Source organism: Meleagris gallopavo, chromosome 2 (assembly GCF_000146605.3).
Source record: "Meleagris gallopavo isolate NT-WF06-2002-E0010 breed Aviagen turkey brand Nicholas breeding stock chromosome 2, Turkey_5.1, whole genome shotgun sequence".
NCBI lineage: Eukaryota > Metazoa > Chordata > Aves > Galliformes > Phasianidae > Meleagris > Meleagris gallopavo.
In genome coordinates, this window is record NC_015012.2 from 59,461,171 (window position 1) to 59,483,283 (window position 22,113).

At 36.6% G+C, this 22,113-nt stretch overlaps 1 protein-coding gene across 4 annotated transcripts; it reads right to left on the reverse strand.

Annotated features, from left to right (window-relative positions):
- Window positions 1-1,374: 1,374 nt before the first annotated feature.
- Window positions 1,375-18,967, reverse strand: TAB3 (TGF-beta activated kinase 1 (MAP3K7) binding protein 3). 4 transcript variants are annotated; one of them, XM_010707390.3, is made up of 7 exons: window positions 18,760-18,967; window positions 16,121-17,252; window positions 15,803-15,880; window positions 12,596-12,756; window positions 11,221-11,314; window positions 10,443-10,526; window positions 1,375-5,788 (listed from the first exon to the last, which is right to left on the reverse strand). In XM_010707390.3, exons 1-7 carry the CDS (start codon window positions 18,859-18,861, stop codon window positions 5,640-5,642), a joined length of 1,800 nt encoding a protein of 599 aa, XP_010705692.1. In that variant the 5' UTR covers window positions 18,862-18,967; the 3' UTR covers window positions 1,375-5,639. The 4 variants fall into 4 exon arrangements, with proteins under 4 accessions (XP_010705692.1, XP_010705691.1, XP_010705690.1 ...); XM_010707389.3 differs by having other exon boundaries at window positions 15,803-15,940; XM_010707388.3 differs by having other exon boundaries at window positions 15,803-15,976.
- Window positions 18,968-22,113: the final 3,146 nt, after the last annotated feature.

Consider the following 22,113-nt stretch of genomic DNA (forward strand, 5'->3'; position numbering starts at 1 on the left):
TTCATCTAAGCTTCCTCCTTCTAAACAGTGTACTGACAACCACACAGCATGCAAATTAAAAAAAAAGAAAAAGCAGTACTTACCCAGCACTATGGATCGCCTTGACAAGTTAGAAGAACTGGGATATAATTCCTGGAAGATGTGCCACATAACAGTAGAAATCGTCTCTCAAACTTCACAGGTCAAAACCAAGCCATGTTTATGAATAACACAAATAGCTTTACATAAAGATATAGATACTTCAGTGGAAAAAATAAATTAGCTGGCAGAATCCATTGTTAGATGTATGCCTTTCAGTTTGGACTTCTCTCTGTTAATACAGCATACTTTAAAAGGTACCTTAACATTTTAAAGCCTTTTTCCAAATAAATAATAAAAAAAAGAATCTTTCAATTGGAGCGATTTCTAAAATGAAAGAATTGAATGCTTGATTAAAATACAAACCTAACCTGGAATTTCTACAGAAGCCAATTCAGTTTAGCAAAAGGAATGCACAACTACATTCTTACACACTTGCTGACAAAAAATCACATGTAGAAGTGGGTTTATTAGATCAGAACGCGTTTTATGACTGAAATCGTAATGTGAATAAAAATACAGCTGTAATACAGCTATAGAGCTTTCAAGCTTTATGGTATGGTATGAACTGTTACCATCAAGGTTATTAAGAATATACGCTAATAAATTGGTATGCAGACAATTCGTTTATATGCTACTCATCTTCTCAACTCTGCCACAAAGCCTCTGTCTTAGAGACTGTAGCTGAAGACAGACTTTTGTTATCATATACTCAGTGCTGCCTAGGATAAGCCAGAATGCCTGTAATCAAAACTGCAAACAAAAGCCGCTGTAAGTGTATAAAGCTATTCCTCCAATAACAACGTTCCATTCAGAAACAAAAAAGTTATCAACACAGAACATCCTGAGCCCTGTTTCTACACCATTAACTGCACAGAATACTCATAATCTCAATGGGACACCTGCTAGTACAACCTGATATTCAGAGAAACAGGATTTGAATCTCAGTTCAATATTCAGCCATTGCCTCATGAGAATCACACTGACCACAAGAAGAAAATCCCCACCCCCTGAAAGAGATTTGCTATAGCTGCAGAAGACTAGAGACAATTTGATGATGAAAGCAAAAAGGCTGTATTTTTAAATCTTTCCTACTATATACAAGAACAAATGCAGGATGTGATGTTTGCTTAGTTTTATTAATTTATTTTGCAGGAATCTGCAACTCGGAGTATGCACTTTCTGGAGGTACCATGCATGCATAGCCTCTGAATGCCTTTATACAATTTCATCTCTTAGTAATAAGTTCATTCACAGCATACACAAATCTAGAATGTAGACACCATATATACAGGATTAAACAAGATCGTGTCTTCTTGTTTTAATGAAAAAAATTTAACAGGGTTTCACACAGCAGGAAATATGGATTAGATACACTGGTGCCACCATAAATAAATAAATTCCAAGAACACAATTTTTTAAAATCATTTCAAATGTACTGAAAGTCCAGGATTATAATATTGCATTAACTCCACCGACTTACGATTATTCAAAACCAAGAAAATAGTCGCATTAATATTGATGGACATAAACAGCAATGAAAGCCCGAAACTGAAGAATCTAGCAAAATTCAGTCATGGCCAGCTTCAAATAACGCTGACATTTGGAAACAAAACAAACGCAGCAGCACATAGAAACTGACATAGTACTGACTATGAGATGTGTAGTTGCGCACGTCTTCTTTCTTCACGGGATGGAGAGTCGTTGTAGTACAGAGCACGTAAGTTCTATTGTGCCAAAGAAGCTGATGAATTGTTTATGTCCAACGGTCCACTTCTTGTAAGGATAGTCATTTTCACATTCTAGGGTGTATCACTGAATTTTAAACAGTAACTATCATCCCGATGACAATATTCTCACATTCTTTTTTTTTTTTAAACATTCGTTTTTGTTTTCATTTTTTCTTGTCTCCATTTCAACTCAAGTATTTTTATTTCAGTTTCAAAGGGTTTTTACAATCGATTTAAAATGCAAAAATATTTGGAAACTGAACTGAGAGAGATGTATAACTGGGAGAGATAAAGTAACTGAAGGGGTATTTTTAAAAATGTGACTTAGTAGCATAACATAGTACTGAGACCAGCTCTTTTAAGAATTATTACACCTTTTCACCACACCTCCCAGATTTCAAGAGGAACACACACATACCACAGACACACAGATACACAGTTCAATCTGATCTAAGACTACATTTTACAAAGTACTTCCTTTTGCTTGACTTCCCACCCCTTTCCTCTTCAACCAAACAAGACTAATAATTACATCAAATTAAAAGTAGATTGAAAGTTCAGAATTCTTTTTTTTGGTTTACTATACTCTGAATCATTTTCCACAAGCCCCACTCTAAATAAACTTTTAAAGAACTACAGTAGTATTCTATACTTATAGGGATTTCATCTTAATAGCACAGTAAATATAAAATTAGCTTTATAAAATTTCAGTGAACAATGAAATCACTTTGAATATTCAAATGTCCCAGTCAGTTACAAACTCTATCAATCTAGTAACATGTTTGAGGGAGAACTCCATCATTAAGGAAAACAAAGAAAAAACAAGTAGTGCATTTACTCAACACAATGGCATCAGCATCCCACCATTCACACATACACACAAAAGTTTTATACAATACAGTGCATTTTTATATGCCAGCCGACATCAGGGTTTTATGTGCATTCAATAAATATTACACAAACCAACCTTTTTTTTTTGGTCATAATCTACAATTCATTTCGGGTATGAAATCACCTGCTTTCAGAAGGAAAATGAATTATCATTCAAAATACAATTTACATTCTAAGAAATCAAAAATATTTAAGCACCATGTAAAGTTTTCACTATTAATGTCTCTGCAAGGGCATTTACAAGTAAAGGAAAACAATGGAGGGTTTCTTTTTTTTTTTTTGTACAAACAACAAATGAGAGTAGTGAATGACTGGAGTAAAACTGTTGGTACAATGGAATTCACTTACATTTTAATGGCACTCACTCAGTCTTCCAGAAAGTATCTTGGTGTCAAGGCAGCCTTCTTTTTCTTCTGGTGCAGCTATGGCTAAGACTTAAGATGTCTCTGTTAACACCAGACACTACGCACTTAGTTATTTCAGAGAATTACTGGACTGCACGAGTTTTTATTTTTAATCAAAAATAGCATCTATTCTGTCAGAAAATGACAACCATAATGATGCACAACACCTACTCTCATTTGCTGACTGCCATTTTAATTGCTGTCATTTTGTATTCCAGCAAACAAATGCTTCTGGAATTTCAACAGAAGTACAAATGAATAGAAAACTGAAATAATACAAAGGCAAAGGCATCATGATAGAAAAGTCATGAAGTTACTGGTATTGTTCTGAGTAATTCATTATACAGCCAGTAACAGCAGTGGTATTGCTTATCCTAGGTATAATGCTTCTGCTCATCTGTTTTCTCATTATCAGTACTGTCAACATGTCCACTTACACGAACACAATTAATAGTTGTTTTCTAACTTTATGTGGACATTGATTCCTCACATGATGAGCTCCTCACATAGCATAAAAGAGAAGAAGGGAACAGAGAGAAACTATCTCTGATGCCTTTGACTTTGTTTTGCTCATCTGTGGTGCACACCGATGGCTGGAGTTCTTTTAGCTTATTTAAAATTATGCTGAAGATTTAATTAGTGCAAGAACATATTGAAAAATGCCAAATACTGGTTCCTCATCTAAGGTCACAGTTTATTTTTTCTACCATCATCTTTATAAACTGCGCGGAGAGAAGACACCAGATTGAGCAATGAAGTCAAGATAAATTTTCCTCCACCCACCTCTAACAAGTGCTGCCTGCTTTTAAATAAGAATTCAGACATGATTGTTCTACCACAGTTTAAAATGTTATCACGCAACAAATTAATTGTGGTAATTGATCATATGGATAGGATTGCCATGAATTAAGAAGAATTTAAAATGAAATAGTTTGAATCTCTCCTGGTGAGGTTTAGCTAGCATGTTTTGCCTCACAGTTATGAAGTCAATTACCAGAATTCAGCTGACATGCTTGGTTTCATCTCTGATTCTTGAGGAAGTTACACCATAAAAACTCCAATGCACTGTTCTGGCTTCTGAATGGTACACAAAACATCCTACTCAGTCACAGTTTTGAAACACAATCATTCAGCTGCCCAAAACCAAGTTCAATTCCAAAAATAATGAGTGCTTTATTACAGCATTCTGAAGCATTCTGACAAATTGAAGATCATCTTTATAATACAGTAGATTGTATGCATGAAAGTACCAGTATGATTTTCAGCTGCAAGTCTTGCGTACTTCAACCTACGGCAAATATTTCCTGATCAAAATAAGAAGAATGCAGTGTGTAATTTTTCTCAAGATCTGCCATCTGCTACTTTATACAGGCTGGTTTATTAACAATGTGCAAACAAACCTGAACTGAAGAGCTAATTGATTAATTATTTTTCAGCTAACTTTGAACTGGGACAGAAGGTAGCTTCTGTGCTGTAAACATCATGAATTCTTCATAAATTGGAAGCTGAAAAAGCCTAAGAAACTGGGTACAAACACTTCTCATACATAATCATGGCTGAGCTCAAGTCATTCAAACAGAATCTGGAGTAGTCTGTGTTTGGCATGTCACTGTGCTGCTACAGCACAGTCTTAGAAAATTGTATATAAAAGCATACTTTTCGCTTTTAAACACAATGGTCTAATGAAAGCATGCAGTAGTATCTTCATTCATAATATGGTAGAATTCATTCTTTGTTTATTACCAATATTGACACAGCCAGGTGAGCACTGTACAAGCAAAAGGGATTGTAAAAAATTACCTCTGATTTGAACTCTCTGTAACACTCACACAGTATCTCGTCTAGTCACCTTAGGTCACTATTTCAAACAGTAATTTTTTGTAGGCATAAATTACCCTGAAAAAAGCAGCAATTACAAAAAAAAAAAAAAACAACAAGGAGAAGGGTATTTTTGTGTCTTTTTTTACCCTTCTCTTTCTATACATTGAAAAATTTATGTTTGCATTTACCTGTCTTCTTATTCATTAGCTTACAATCTAGAAGCACAGGGAGCCTTTGTTTTCCAGCTAGCTGTAAGCCAGGTTAAATCAACTCTGGCTCTTCAGTTTTTTGTGATCAGTGTAACATTTCATACCATTACTAAGAGTCCTATAACTTGATATTTTTTTTTTTAAATTTTATTTATTTATTTATTTTTTAAGAGCTACTAAGCAGTAACTGCAACCACAGGACTAAACACCAGTAGTTATTTGCTTTCCTGCATACATTCCTCCTGAAATTAATCCTTTTACATTTTCAGGTTTTGTTTTCTGCTTTGCTCACTGTAATAGGATAAGAAAGAATTTCACCTTTATTTCTTTCTTAGTGTGTCACAAAGCAGAAACATCTTAACACATTTCCCCCACCCCTTTGCACTATGAAGATTGGAGACAAGCAAAGGCCGGGCAAATGGACTGAAAGGTTCCCCATGTTTCCTTCTCCTACAGCTGTTGGCTTGAGAGCCTGTTTTCAACCCAATGAAGCCCCTTCTTGATTTTCAAGTGTATCGTGGCATTTCACACTGCTCACAGCGATTTAGTGCTGGGTGATTTAGAAAGGTGCAGCTATCACAGTTCCATGGAGCTCCTTCAAAGTCTTCATCTCTTGGCTGAGTCCGTGCAGTCTGTTTGGAATTGTTTGGATGTTCTAAAAAAAGAAAAAAGAAAATTTTTTTTTCTTATTTTAGAAGAGAAGGAGGATGGGTAATTTTTCTACATAGATAACACTTTTTCTTTTTTCTTACAGCACATCTAAAATAATCAGATTTCACAAACTAGTTTAAGTATTTTACTTCTGTAAAGAGTCACTTTAACCATACTAAATTAAAAACAAAAACAAGTCACTTCTGTTAGGCCCCAGATACTGCTGAAGGTTTAATAGCTTAAAACATAATAGTTTCTTACTTGCACTCCAACATCATCCTGTTAAGAATGACCCGATGTCCTACCACATTTTAAATTCCAATAATCTTACTTTTATCCTAAGTAAAAGACGACTTTAAATCAGTTCCTTCAAATAGCTTGACAAACAATATACTTTCTATGTATTTTCTAGCATTTATCCAGGAGGAAGAATCACAGAATCATGGGGGTTAGAAGGGGACCTCAAGAGAGCATTGAGTCCAACTCGCCTGATAACACGACAGGCCTACGTCAAAACAGTGTGATTGCTTTTTATTCACAGAATCACAGAACAGTTGAGGTTGGAAGGGAACTCCGGAGATCATCTGATCCAACCCTGTGCTCAAGAATGGACATCTAGAACAGGTTGCTCAAGACCATATCCAGGCAGCTTTTGAAGATTTTTGAAGAAGGAGACTCCACAGCCTCTCTCTGCGCAATCTATGCCAGTATTCAGTCACAGTGACAAACTGTTTCCTAATGTTTAGATGGAACAATGCCTCTAGACTTGGCACCACTAAGCCTAGCTCTGCTTTCTTTGTGCCCTCCTTTCAGGTATTTATACGCATTGAGATCCCCCTGAGCCTCTTCTTCTCCATGCTGAACAGACTCAGCTCTCTCAATCTCTCCTTGCAGGAGAGGTGCTCCAGTCCTTTGATAATATCCACAGTCTTACATTGCACTCCTAGTATTTTTCTCTTCTAATGGAGAGCCTAGAACCAGTCACAGCACTTCAGGTACAACTTCATTAGTGCTGAGTAGAGGGGAAGGATCATCTGTCTTGACCTGCTGGTAAAACTTTGCCTAATACAGCCAAGTGTACTGTTAGCTTTCTTAGAGCCATGGGCACATTGCTGGATCTGATCACCACCCTCCTGTCCTGGCCTTTTAGCTAGTTTTCAATCTATTCCACTATTTCCTCAGCCAGCCCATACTTCATCAGCTACTCTATGAGGATGTTATGGGGGGGCATTGCCAAAGGCTTATCAAATCCAGGAAGACAATATTCACTGCTCTCACATCACCTATCAGGCTAGTCATGGTATTACAGAAGCTTATCAGGCTGGACAGGCATCACACCCCCTTATAGTAAATCCATGCTAACTACTTCTGATTATTTTCTTGTCTTTCAAAAGCCTGAAAAGGGTCTCCAAGATGAGCTTTTCCATCACCTTCTCAAGAATTGAGCCCTGTAGTTCCCTGGGTCTTCCTTCTCTTCCCTCATGAAGACAGGAATGACATTTGTCTTCCCCCAGTCTTTAGGCACTTCTACAAGTTGCCATGCTCCAACAAAGATCATACAGAGCAGCTCACAATCAAATCTGTCAGCATCCTCAACATTAACAGGTGAATTCTATCACTTAAGAATGTTTGGCATGCTTAAGTACTCCGTGACCTGGTCCATTCCACCAACAGTACATTCTTCATTGCTCCAGCCTTTCCTCCTGGTCTCTGCAGCCTGGCATCCTTGAATGTTGGTCTTGCTGGTAAAGACTGAGACACAGAACACATTCAGTACCTCAGCGTTTTCCCTGTCTTCTATAATTGGTTCTCGTTTCATTCAGGAGAGTCTGTATTTTCCAGTCTTTCTTTTGTCACTGATGTAGACTTTTCCAAGGCCAGGTTGGATGGGACCTTAAGCAACCTGGTCTAGTGCAAGATGCCCCTGTTCCATGACACAGGTTTGGAGCTAGATAACATTTAAGGTCTCTTCCAATCGAAACCATTCTATCAAGTACATGCAGAAGCCCTTCTTGTTGCCCTTGGCATCCCTCATCAAATTCAATTCTATTTGGGCTTTAGCTACACTAACTTCATCCCTAGAGGCTCTGACAGTGTCTCTGTTCCTCCATGGTTACCTGTCCTTGCTTCCATCCTCTGAACGCTTACATTTTGTATTTGAGTTTGGCTAGCTCCTTGTTCACTCAGGCAGGCCTCCAGGCAATTTTGCCTGAATTCCCCTCTATTGGAAAGCATCGCTCATGAATTTGGGAGAGGTGATAATTGAATGTTAAACTAGCTTTCTTGGACTTCAAAGCCTTATCCCACAGGATTCTACCAAGTAGATCCTTGAAAAGGCCAAATGGCTCTCATGGCTTTCCAGCAGGCATGTAAATGTACTAAGCAGTACTTAAATCTGTTTTCATTCATAAACATCAGTACATATTAATACATGTATGATTATGCATTGGATTTTAACCCATGGAAGAAACCAAGAAAGGTTTTCTGATGTACCCTACCAACTCTTCAAGACCTCAGGATATCTCAGGTGAAAAAATAACCAAACTTTCTAAGATGGGAAAACCCAACATTTTACAAAACATTAATATTCCAAACAATGTTAGAATTACTTAGAAGGTAAAGGTTAAAAGAAGGCTAAAAAGAAATCAACAGATTAAAAACAAACAAAAGCAAGTCATGTTGTTAAAAAAAAAAAAAAGCACAGTGATTTGTGATTCAAAGCGCACACACTGCTCAATATTCTCTGCTCAGAAATCTAACAGATGGCTGACAACAACATTAGTGCAAATAACACCTAAGTTTGTTTTCAAAGACATACTTAAAGAGGAAAGAAAAAAAAAAAAAAAAGTACCTTCCTTGCTTAAATTTCCAGTCCAGATGCAGTATAATCATATTAGCAGTGTGTAACCTAAACAGATTCTTGCTAAGCAAGCAAGTTGTGCAGGCACAAGCCTTCATTCATGTTAATAGCCATCCTGAAGCACAGAGCAGAACCTTGTATGCCCATACCTACCTGTCTATCCATACCTTAATAACTGAATATTAAGGAAATGCATTTTTCTAGGAGAGAAATGAACTTGACAGATCTATGTTAAAAGCTGAGCTCAAAATACAAAATACTAACCCTAACACACGTCTCTATGAAGTTGACAGACAAAACCTGCAAGCTAGTCTTAAGTCATACAAATATCACATAATGCTGTTTCTAATTGTCAGTAAAATCATGCATTTCATGCAAGTCCTGCACATTATTTTGCTTAGAAATAATAAATAGTGTAATTAAGAGCATCTTGCTAAACATCACTAAGTACCTTGAATCAATCACATGATTACCACAATTTAACATGAATTCAAGTAGCTGCTTTTGTGCCACTGCTCACCTGATGCTCCATCTGTCTTTACTGTGCACTAGCACTTGTACAGGGAACATATCCCAATTTTTTATTATTTTTTTTTAAGCTGATATACAGGTGAGCAGGAGTTCTAGGCCTTTCTTTTAAATTTCCACAGGCATTTTGAAACATGAAAGGGAAAAATATTTGGTTTGGAAGATAGAGAGAAAAGAAGTGCTTACTAGCAACTAGATTATTTACTGTTATCATTATTATTAAAAATAAAATTTGGGTTTTCAAGCATAATATATAACTACTATATCAGAAAATTAAGTTTTTCCACTAGTAATTTTAGTACACACTACTCGCATTAGGAAGAGACTGTTAAGCTCATCACACAACAGTTTCAGAGAAAAGAGCACAGCATCCTGGATAAGCTGTTTTGGTGGTAAGATATAAAGTATATAAAAACATTTGCTAATGCTTGAAATTAATTTCAACAGATTTCAAGAACTAATTTAGAAAAAAAAACCAAAAACAAACACCTGAGCAAAAAAATAACTGAGACAAAAGGTAGGATTCTGCTCCAAAATGAGCTCTGTATATACTCACGTCCAGAGTGCTACTGAGCTATGCAGCCACTAGGTGTCTACCTAGTGTGAGTTGAATCATTCTGTGATGCACTGATTGAATCTCCACAAAACTAAGACTAAATATGTAGCTCCTGTATGCACATAAAACAAGTCCTAAGCTAGATAGAAATCCTATATGCTATTCAAACAGTACAGAAAATTTCTGAGACTAATAATGAACCTGTATAAGTGGGACACTGCAGACCTATGTACGAACACTTACTTCATCACAGTCCTTAAATTACATGAGGCTCTTTGCTGCACTAAAAAAACACAAATTTCAGGGCTACTACTGTGAAACTCATATTCTAAACACGAAGTTAAAGCACAGCCAGTAAAGTTAAAGTTAATTACAAGTAAAAATGCAAATTTTAAGAAGTAAAACTATTAAATCCTACATCATGTATTAGAGGACAGCTAGAAAGAACTCCTGATGTAGAAGTTTTAAATTAGAAGTATAAAATATGTAATTAGAAAGCTCTAGCTAAAGCTTTAGGAGTTTTTGTACTTTCAACTCCTCTTCTAATAGTGAATATCAGTCTTCACAAACACAGTAACAGAACTCACAATGAAAACAACCTGCCTGATGACTGCAGATATATAAACAAGGTATGGTTTGCTTTATACAAAGAAAAAAATTAAAACACATTTCTCAACGCAGATAGGGCAAGTTGATATTTGTTTTTTTACCTACCCTTTTTATATGGCTTTGGTGGCACAACAGGACCAGGCTCTATGTTATCATAGAAGTTACATGTGGCTTTCGGATCAAAGTTGCCTGTCATAAAAGGTAAGTATGAAAGCATAAGGTAAATGTCACTTACACGCCTAACCAGTGACATTAATATCTAGAGTCTTCAGATTTTACACGTCTTTCTACTATTACATTGTATTTCAGCCTTTTCCCCAACAGTCCTTTGTCACATATTTTCAGTTTTGTGTTTATTCTACTAACTTTTAGCAAGCTAATTCCATACTGAACAATCAATTCCAGTTCAACATTCTGCAATGTTTTAAAAACCTGGGAAACCTCAACTCTTCTGTATGATAGTCTTAGTTAAAAAGAGAGGAGAAAAAAAAGGAGGTCTGTGCGTTTTTAATCTATTTGATTGTATTTATGTCAAGTTTTGGTCAAAGAGAGGATTTTAAATACCTAAATAGAATTGCCAACTTCTTGGCGGCCACCGGTGTTCCTGATTTGTATCACTTTGCCAGAGGTAAAGAAAACAAAGTAAGTAAAGAACCTTCACTAAGTAAGGATTATTTTTAGATTCACTCTTGACAAAGTCACTGTTTAGTTGGTAATGTAATTTAATTCAGTCAACAGAAAAATTTGCAAGTCAAGTTTACCAGGTTGAATTTGGAAATAAATAAAAATACAAAGTTCTATTTTAATTAAAGAATCCAAGATACCCTTATTTAAATATACATCGTATTTAAATTATGTTTCTCAAAAATTATCAGTTCTGTACCTCTGGACTGAAGGAGGTCAACTTCTTTCAGTGTACAGTCAACATTTATCTGGAGCTGTCTGTTGAGGCTTCTCAATTTGGTCATTTCCTCAGGCTAGGGAGAAATAACCAAGAAAGCAATTGTAGGAGAGTCAGCAACTTATCCAATGTATAAATAACATTGCTATATCTATGTGAACAGCTTTATTGGAAACTGAGTATAGAGAAGGCATTGAAGAAAACAACCAAGATTACACTGTCGACCCCTTCGTGCCACTCAATTTTCTTTAAGAAACATTCTCCTACTGGCATTTGAAGAAGTGCTAAGAAAAAACAAACCAACCAACCAACCCAAAGAAAATGAACAATACTAACATCCATTTGTAAAACACTAGTCTTGTGGACACAAGTCTAAAATAATCACACACCTTACAAAAATCCATATAAAATGATGACTTGCTACATCAGTTTACATCACAAATATCTGTAAAAGGAATATGAACTGCAGTTCACTTAAACTTCTGATCTTTGACACCTCTGGTCAGATTCAACTCTGGACAGACTGGGCTTTGGTTTCCCTAACCTCATTTCTGCATGTTCAGACAGTGTCTTCTGCAATCCTGCCTGGACCATGCCTGATAGATACCTCTCCGAACACTTAAGACAGATGAGACATACAGCAGCTACATACTTCAGCAGCTAACAGTCTGTGCTGTTACTCAAGCATAATATGCTTTACTGCCTACATCTGTCTGCATTGTTTATGAGAGCACAGTGAACAAGACTGAAGTGATTTGGCTAACAACTGCATACACTGAAAGCTATTTTTCAGTCAGATGAGCTCTCTTATCAGAGTCATACAGACGTCTGGGCTAGAGTCACTAGTGGTTAGAAGTCACAGAGATAGGAAGAAATAACAGAGGAAAAAAGGAGTGAGGTACCAACTATTTCAGTCAACACCACTAGTGAACCGTTACTTGGCACATCATGCACATACCAAATGGGAAATGGAATGTCTAAGAGATGCAGCTATCCAAACAGCAAAATACCTTGATACAGTGAAATAATGTTTAAAAAAAACATGAAGCTCTGCTATGTCAAGCTGCATACGGCTCAGACTATAAACAGATTTGGATGTACACTTCCATAGGTTGTTAAGAAAGTAACTAACTGCTCCATGGCCCAAAAAAGCACACAAACTATTCTCAGAAATTCTGTTGTGAAACCTGAAAAGGCTGGACACACATTTCTTAAATTACCAGAGCTGGTTTCCTACAAGCCAAGAACTTACAGAAAAACCATTTTCAAATATTGAAGATTTTGGGAGTACCTTATGCTTATGAAAAGATAAGAAATAAATTTGTATCTTGAATTAAAATACTAACAAATTGCTTACTGTTGGAATTGCAGTTGTACAGCTAACTCTTCGAAGTCGCCTCTGCATTAGATCATGCTCCATACCATTGACTTCAGCTTTCAGGCGTTCAAGCTCTTCTTTCTCAAGCTTCAGTTCCTTTGCTAATCTCTCCATCCTTGCTCGCTGATGTAATAGCAAGGCTAATTTTTCACATGGAAGAAATATTTAGTAACATCAAAAAACAAACAAACAAACTTGGAACACTGAACTTTTAGTTTATATATAATATTCACGAGTGACCTTTCTGGAAAAAAAAAATAATAATGTGATCATAAACATGCAGCCAAATATCAGTGTGAAGATGCTTTCATGCCAAATAAACTACAGGTTTGGACAAGACTCTTCCAGAATAAAAATTCATTTTAGTAACTTGAAGTAGATATTACCATTTTGGCCAACGCTTCTTTTTTTGGTCTTTCTCATCTCAAAAATAGAAAGGCACCTGTACAAGGAGACAGCTTCTCAGGATGAAACAGCAATCTAGTTATGTTAATACTATACTGACAGAAAACTAAATACCAGATGTAAGATCAGAAGATAACACATGCTTCATAGGCAGTATTCACTAGTGTCTGACAGAGTAGCCTTGAGACATCAGCCAAATGTCAGTCCTCAATAGCTGATTTTTTTTTCAGTACTATTACAGATCATACAATAATATCTTTAAGTATTTTTAGCTTCTTAGAGTCTACTAAATTTCTCAATACTACAAGTTCACCACTGCTCAAAGGCAGAACTACAGAGCATCAATAAAAGAGACTAGACATGTGAATCCTGAAGGGGAAACAAACAGAAGAACATAGCTGGGGGGGAGTTCAGGTCCTTCAAAGTCATGAATTCTATAATTTGCTGCCCTTTCTATCTCTCTCTGCTGAAATAAACAAATTTTTACTACCTAGAAAATGATATTCATTTTTTGCAGGAAAATATTTCTCAGCATTCCATCATGATGCAAAATTGGCTAAGTTAACTGGTGTGATGCTTAGCACTTTCTGATCCATGTATTTTTACCTGACGAAAGCCTACCAGGACAGAGAAAAATAAGAGAAATTTGCAGCCAGTATTCAGACCAGCATGCCAGTAAAGTAACAATCTTTCAAGCAAACTGATTAATTACACGAAGACACTGTAGAATCTGAAAAACACTATTTCATATTAAGTTTTAGCCAGCACTTGTCCTTTTCTTCAAATTAAAAAAAAAAAAGTACTTGCATATTAGCTGGGGGAAAAAAAATAAAAAAATAAAAAATAAGCAACAGTATGGATGCAGCTTAGTAGAGGAGGATAAAAGTACTGTCATTTTATGCCCGTTTCTTTTATCAGATGTCAGTACTCTGTGCAAAACAACAGCACCTTACTTTTGATTTGTATGGATCCACCAATTCAAAGAATAAACACTGTAAATCTTGAAGAATAACATCAGATATTTTCATAACACATGCTCCAACATTACTGAACAAAATCATCTTCTTCTTGAAGTCAAATGTATGTTAGTCATTCAAAAGAGAGTTCAAGAGATAACATAAAGATACAGATATCAGCTATGATTTGCAGTGTTAGAATGAAATCCTGTTTTTCCATGACTTTTCCAATTCAACAGCGGATATGCATTTCATAGCTTGGCATTATGCCTTGGTACAACTGATCAAACTTGACTCCTGCTGCAAAGAAACACTGGAGGAATAGACATCAGAACTGTTTTTTGATAACTGTTTTCACAATGGTTCATATTCAGAAGGAAATTAAGTAATCTTGTTCCCTACAGTAAGCTTTTAAGGATAGTCCTCTCTAGGTCTCTTTGTGGTAGTGAAAAGTATAATGTTTACTCTTCTACAATTTATTTGGTGCATCAACACCAAATGCTAATGAAACCCTGGCTGTAGCATTACCACAAAAGCAGATAGCCCAAAGATTACATACCAGCAAATCTAAATGTTTTTACAAAATACAGAAATCTAGACTTAAACCTTCAAAAGTCAAAAACAGATCTCTATGTTTCAGAACATTTTTTAACTTCAATTACATGAAGCTACTTACAGTTTTCTTACATAATTGACTGCCTTTCATGAAGTTGCAATAGAAAAATTATCAAAGAAAGCATGAGCTATGAAGTACAGAGCTACCAGTGTTTTCTCTAAATAACAGTTCTAATTGGGTCTAACCAGGTACAGGACAGCTCTGCTGACAAGCTAAAATAGCTCAACAGGCACAAAGCAAAATAACAAATCAACAAGTAAAGCACAGGATAGTAAGTACTGCTTCAGATCTCCCAAATTGAGAATGCTAAAAGGAGCAATATAGGAATAGATTCTTTTTCAAATGCAGATTTAGAAAACAAAGCATTCTTTAAATATTTGCTGCTGATAATCACTGTGTCATTAACCCAACTGATTGGTCTGAATGCTTGCAGTCTGATTCATTTAATTCCATTTTAAATGTTTCAAATCTTGAATCAAGTTACCTTGAGAAAAGTGTCTTTCAGCTAAAGGTAAGTTTCATTACTGCTTATTATCAACTACTTTAATTCTTTATTTATATATGGCATTATAACTAACTACATTCTGTCCCTATGGAGCAGAATACACATCCTACAGCCTGTCTGCCTAGCTTTTCTTTGAGAATTATAAGTGCAAGAAGTTCTTCAAAACAGTTACATGTTCATTAAAAAAAATGGATTTGTTTTGTCCTAAGAAGTAATTTTAATTTCAATTCTTCCTCTTTCATTTAATACTCTTCAACCTAAACCAGATAAATTGGATTAAAATTCCTTACAGAAGTTTCTGTTTCACCTTTTATGATGGACCCAGTTCTGAACAAATCTATGTACTGCAGAGTTCTTCAAACAAACAAAAATATATAAACTATGTAATAAATAATAAAACTGTAACGTAGCTTTTCAATGCAGAAGTTTCAAATCAGACACATGGCGTATGTTAGCTGTAGCATTCTCTTAAGGAAACCTATTTTGTCAAAAGCACAGCAATTTACCAAGCTTCAGAAATTCTTTATGCATCAGATCAATATTTGGTACCATTTTTTAAAAAGAGAACATAAGCTGATTATAGATTATTTTTGTTGTGATTTGTGTTTTTCTCTATATTGGTTCAGTATTTCCCACTTAGTAAGTAGCAAAATCAAGCTGAAAATGCATTTCACAGAAAACAATGTGCTGAGTAGAGCAATTACCTTGAGTGTAAGCATAGTCATCCGATCCAGAACTAGAACTTCTCTGATACTTATGGCTTCCTTTTTCTCCTCCAGATCCTGGGATTACAGAAATAGGCTGAATAGGTTCTGGTGCTGCAGTACGCTCTTCTTGGTCCACTAAATTTAAAAGATTCTCAGTCGGTGCTCGACCTACTGTGATTTTAAAAATAGTTGGGTTTGGCTGAGATACCATTACCCGAGGAGACTGTGTTGGTGCACCTGTAGGTCCAGTTGGTTGAGTGTAGGTAATATATACTGGATTAACACTAAATGGAGGTTTGGGTTGACCCGACATACCTCTTGATGGAGAGCTTGAAGGAGGAGTAGTGGCTGCATACAGTGGGTGCTGGTTTCGTTGAGATGGTTGATTACTTATTGGTGAAGGACTTCTGTTCATTGCAGTCCCAGGTCTTTGCGGTGGTTCAACTGTAATTTCTATTTTATTCATGGAACCTTTGGATAAACTAGGTCCAGCAAAAGGAGGAAGATACGATACAGAGTGACTGCCTTGTTTTTGAAAAGTCTGCGATGCTTGCTGATATGGATGAGGAGGGACATTTGAAGGACTAGGAGGCATAAAAACATGTGAACTCTGATGACTCAGCTGAGGCTGAACCTGGTGTTGAGGAGAGCCAAAGGGAGAGGGGCACTGGGATGCCGGTGGTGATCTAAAGGCTGATTGAGGGATCTGGGGTTGTTTAGGAGAATACTGAGAAGGTTGGTAGTTCTGTTGATGTGGATACACAGGTAGAGGACGGGGAGTATAATGTGGAACTGGGCCCTGTGGCGATGAATGCCACGGTGTATTCTGAGGAGTCTGTCGTCCTGAAGAACTTTGAGATGTTTGTCTAATATAAATAGAGCCAGGAGTCCCATAAAGATTGCTTGGAATCTGTGGAAGAATTTGTAGAGCTCTGGGTACACTCTGTCCAGAGGGGAGGTTTTGTGATACTGTAACAGTAATGGGATTTGTACTGTACCGAGGTATGTGCATATACGTGGGAGGAGGGCCTTGCATAGCAGACGTGTTCATTCCTGGTTGTATGGAAGATGGCTGTGGAGGTGGCTGTGGAGGAGGAGTAGCTGCATTTCTATTCTGGTCATTCATGAAAAATGGATTGTAATTAGGAGAAGCTGCCACAACAGCGGGAGCAGAATGTGGTTCTTGAACTAAGCAAATCAGCTGTTTACCTGCTGTGCGTTGTGGATCAATATGTCCATCACTTGAACTATGTACCAGTGTACGACCACCATTAAGTTGAGCTCCATCCCCTGCATGATAGCTGGTATGAGGATGAATACCCAGATTAATGTGCAAAAGGCTATTTCTATTCATTCTGGTGTCATCAGGGCTATGGTACTCCATGTATAAGTATTTGTTGCTCTCCTGCGCGAGGGCTCGACAACAGGCATCCAGGTTGTTGTTGTTCTACAAATAAGAAAGGACACTTATTACCATATAATAGCAAAAAAAGGAAAAAACAAAAACAAAACTGTTAAAAGTTCAATATACATTCAACTGGAGCTGCAATCAAGTCTAATATGGACATAATATTTCATTGCAGATGACACAGATAAGAATTTTGAAATAAAGATAATAGCGACTAGGTTATAGTCTGCAAGTAGTATATAGCTCACAATTACATCTAGCAAAAGGCTAGATGCAGTAACACTGCTTACAATATGACACTTAAATATCTATCAAATCAAGTCTAGTTTGGGGGAAGGCAAAGAACAGGAATGTACAATTATTTTTAACAACACAAAATTAAGTTAGACTAAAACTGCAAACTCTGGATAGTCCAAACAAAGACATAGATAACATTTTACTGTTTACCTAAGTACATCTCTTAACTCGAAAGTTTAGAACTCCAACATTTTAAGTCAGCTTCTTGAGATAGAATTTAGCACCTTAAAATGAACTACATGAAACCAGAATTAGTGTTGCTTGAAAGCACACTGGCAATTTCCTAAGGCCCCTTACAATTATGTCGTAAATTTCAACAGTTCTGATGAATTCCAGGCTCAAAGCTAAAAAAAGGTTTATTCGTTTTAATCAGTGAGGAAACTAAATAACGTTTGTAAGGGCTTGATTTGTTCTGTGGTGCCAGCAATTGAAAATACAGACATGAAATCATAAATCAAAGCAAATATAAAATGGGACACTCCCTTTCCCTTCCTGCCCTCTCTACTCATTTTAGCTTCATCTCTTAATCCTACAGTGAAGATGACAGTGAAATTCTGTGAAGTTTTGAGTGTTTGACTAACACAGACATTCAGCATCTATTCAGATGAACACATACCATTGAATACAACAAGAGGGAACGGTCCAGCTTTTAAATTTGTATTACCTTCACTGTGCAGATACTTATACTAGCTCATCTCTCTTCCATGCTAAGCTACCCTGCCAGACTCTAATGGTTGATGGGAATACCCAGATGTATCACACACATTTAAAAACAGAACATTTGGAAATGTAATAACAATCAGCGTCAAGACAACAGCCTACAAAAAAAAAAAAAAGCTAATTGTTACCATCAGCTCCATGACATCTGAAGGACTTCATAAAGAGAGGACTTCATCTATGCCACGTAGACAAAAAACACCTTAGATTTCTAGGTTCCTTATTATGGAGAAAGGTGCCATTGTGATAAATCTCCTATTGATGCTACCATCAATAAATATCCTGTTAGCCTTATTCCTGTGTGCATGCAATCAAGTATCACATAGGCACAGATGAATAATCAGCAGAAAAATAAAACCATAAATGCGAAGAAAAACAGTAACACCTTCGTGTGTAAAAAATACAAGAAGCAGTCTCCCATCCCTTCAAAGTACAACCAGAAGAATGAAAACTGATGCTCTAAGTAGACTACTAGAAAGTTTTCAAACTACAATAATGAACTTTACAGACTCTTTAAAACTCTGCACCATACCTGTAGCATGCACTGAGATACCACCCCTTCAGGGATCTCAGGGAAACGTTGTCGGAGATCATGGAGTACCTGCACATCGAGTTGTTGACTGCCCTGAGCCATGCCAGACGGATGATGTTCCAGATTATCAAAAAATGGAAGTCAACAGACCTTCCAATGATTATGATCTTGTGAGGCTTCTGGCATTTTCTATAAGAAAAAAGAATAGATGTTTTTAAGCTACTGCAACAGTTTTCCTTCCTTTCTCCAGTTGCATGTATAAATAAATGATTAGCACTTTCATAGGTTCAGATATAAAGAGAGAGAGAACGGCTTAAACATAATGGTGAGAATCATCATTTCTCAAATTCCAATCACAAAACACTTAACACAGCACAGGTTTGCCGACATGACATTTCACTGAAATGTGCTGGCTCAGGTCTTTGTACAGTTCCCTTGCAGTACCACACAGACATGACTTAAATTAATCTGACCTGTACAAAACAGAACTGTTACAAATTTATTCCCAGTGAAAATCTGGAGAGGCTGCAGAACATCTGAGGTCACAAAGCATGCATGCCTTTGTTCTTTACAACAGGTCAGAAAAAACAGGCTGAAAAATTAAGTAGCATAATAATCCAAAAATATTTTTTTAGTGATGGGACTTAAACACTTCTACATCGCTACAAATTCAAAGAGTTGGGAGCATTTTTTGCAAAACACAACAGGAGTTAAACATAATTCAGTAAGTCCTTTTTAGGACTATGATAATCCATTTAAGTTTTTTTGTAAAGCAGTTACTATATTAATTACTAACACAATTAGTGACAAAAGCCAACCTCTTTCTTTTTTAGGATTCTCGTACTGTAAAGCAAAAAGATACCATTTGAACTTCAATACCAAAGGAAGGCAAAAACCATCTGAGTCAGTAAATGCTTTTCTCACTCATGGCTCACCATCACAGAAGCAATCATCAGATAGCTAAAGTCAGAAACATATGTCCACCTTTACATAATAATTCCCAACAGTTCCCTGCATCTCTCCTAAGAAAGCCTCACAAGCAAGAAGATAAAACATACATCTTCATAGAAATACAGAATGTCAGGTTCAGGGTAAAAATACCTTTTTTGGGGTAGGGGGGAGGGGGTGTTCCTGTGTTGAAAAGGAGCAAAACAGCATTAGGAACATGAAATAGAAGCCCACTCCACCTTCAGCTAGTATGTACATCAACAGCTAAATGACATTATCATTTACTAAACAACACACATGGTTGGGCTGCTGTTATATCCAATCTATCCTAGTATCCAGTGTTACACCTGTTACATCACACATTTCCAGTTTGAAAAACAGTGAGATATCTCAATTTCTTGTTGATTTAAGATACACTGCAATAAACCTACACTGTATAATCAGAGCATCAGGTCTCTCTTCAAATGCAAAAGCAAGTGGAGCTGAGAGCCAATAGCTCACATCACGGTGCAGACAATGGAACTAAGACAGCAATGGACACAACAAGCCACTGCTGAGTCGCAAGAGATTAGAAAAGCAAATCTCCAAAGCTTTGCCTTTATGGCAAGCACAGACTGGGAACACGCTGAGGTACACTACATTACCAGCCTTGTAATTACCAAAAGTTCACAGAGCAGTTCAAAAGACACAATGAAAGCAAATCACTTCACCTACAACTTCCAAAAGTACGTTGAGATACTCAAATCCTAGCAATGTGAATTTACTTTCAGCTATGTACATAGCAGTTACAACAGCAATGACACCAAAGGACACTGTTGTAGAACTGGCCCTGCTGTGGTAAGACATAGATGACCTTGGCAGCCAAAAGTAAAAACTGGGGATCTTGCAAAGCACCATTCCTATCCTACACAATTCCACCAATCAGTTTTTAACACATTTTATATGATCAAGTTGTAGGCACAGGAAGACAGTATCTTAATCTTTTTCCCTGAAGCAAGTTGTGTATCTTATAAGCTGAGAAAATGAACTGAAGTCCACAGTTCCGTCAGTCAACTGATGCCTCTCCTCTGAAAGAGGGAATGAAAAAAAAACAAAACATTTCCAGTCCCATTACATCCTGCGACGTGTTCAAAATACATTTAGAAGGAGACCTATATTACTACTGTTATAAACTAAATCACCTAAAATAAAAATAAATGAAACGTCACTAATGAGATCCAATTGCAAAATAGATTAGGTATATGCACACAGTGTTAAAGTTTATAAATTATGTGATGGCCAGCACTTACAATGCAATTGCACTGCACAGCTCCAATATGTGTAGCAATTGAAATCATGACTGTGTGAAATTCCAAAAAAAGGTTATCTGAGACAGTTTCTCAGGCAGGACTCATCAGTTTAAAATGAATTGTTTCAAGGTTTGGAATAGCAGTTGGGCCTTGAAGAAAACCACATCCAAACCAAAACACAATAGCGAACAAACCAGTTTATAAAAAATTAAAGTTTGTTTTGCCCGTGATGCTAACCATTGAGTGATCTTCCTGTCCTTATCCCAGCCCACAAGCTGCTCCACTGTATTCTCTCCTCACTCCTGGGGAGTGACAGAGCAGCAGGGTGGGCAGATGGCATGCAGCCCTTCAACTCACCACAGTTTGTTAAATGGAAAGAAGTTCTGAGCATGTGTTATGTATCACATTCCCTCTTCTTGAGATGATTTCAACCTGTGAGATAATTTCAAACCACGTTTCTCTGTTTGGTCGTGATAAATGAAGAACAGTTCTTGAAATTACTTTTGTGGTTGCATTTTCCTTACTTATTTTATTGCATCTTAAGAAAAAAAATCAACCAACCTTGCTCTAATCTGAAATGCTTTTTAGAGGAACTCAGTATTCTTAACCCTAACACACATGAAAAAATAGGATTATTAGACTTAATCTACATGAAAGCAGTATTACTAAAGTACACGGCAAGCTTCTAGCACATAGAGTGCTTAGGAATAAAAAAATATATATTTAATATAGATAAAAGCACTTATAACTGGAAACAATAGCTGCTTATAAAAAACATCTACATTCTTGTTTCATGACTATTTCTTTCTAGCTGCCTAAATTCAAGATGTCTGATGTATAAAAATAAACCTTCCCAAAAGTCATCCAGGTACTGAACTATGGAGATCACCATCAACAGGTTCAGTGCATAACAGATTTCCTAAATCATCCATCATTTCCAACACTGAGAGACTTATGCTCCATTATCATAAACAAAGATATTTAAGGTGCATTAAAGAGATTAACCTACTTACTAGAAGTTTCTTTATTAAAACCTAAGCCAGGAGAAAGATGGTGAAGACTTCCCAGGTGAAAAACTTCCAACACCTTGTAATAGTAAAACATCACCATCTTCAGC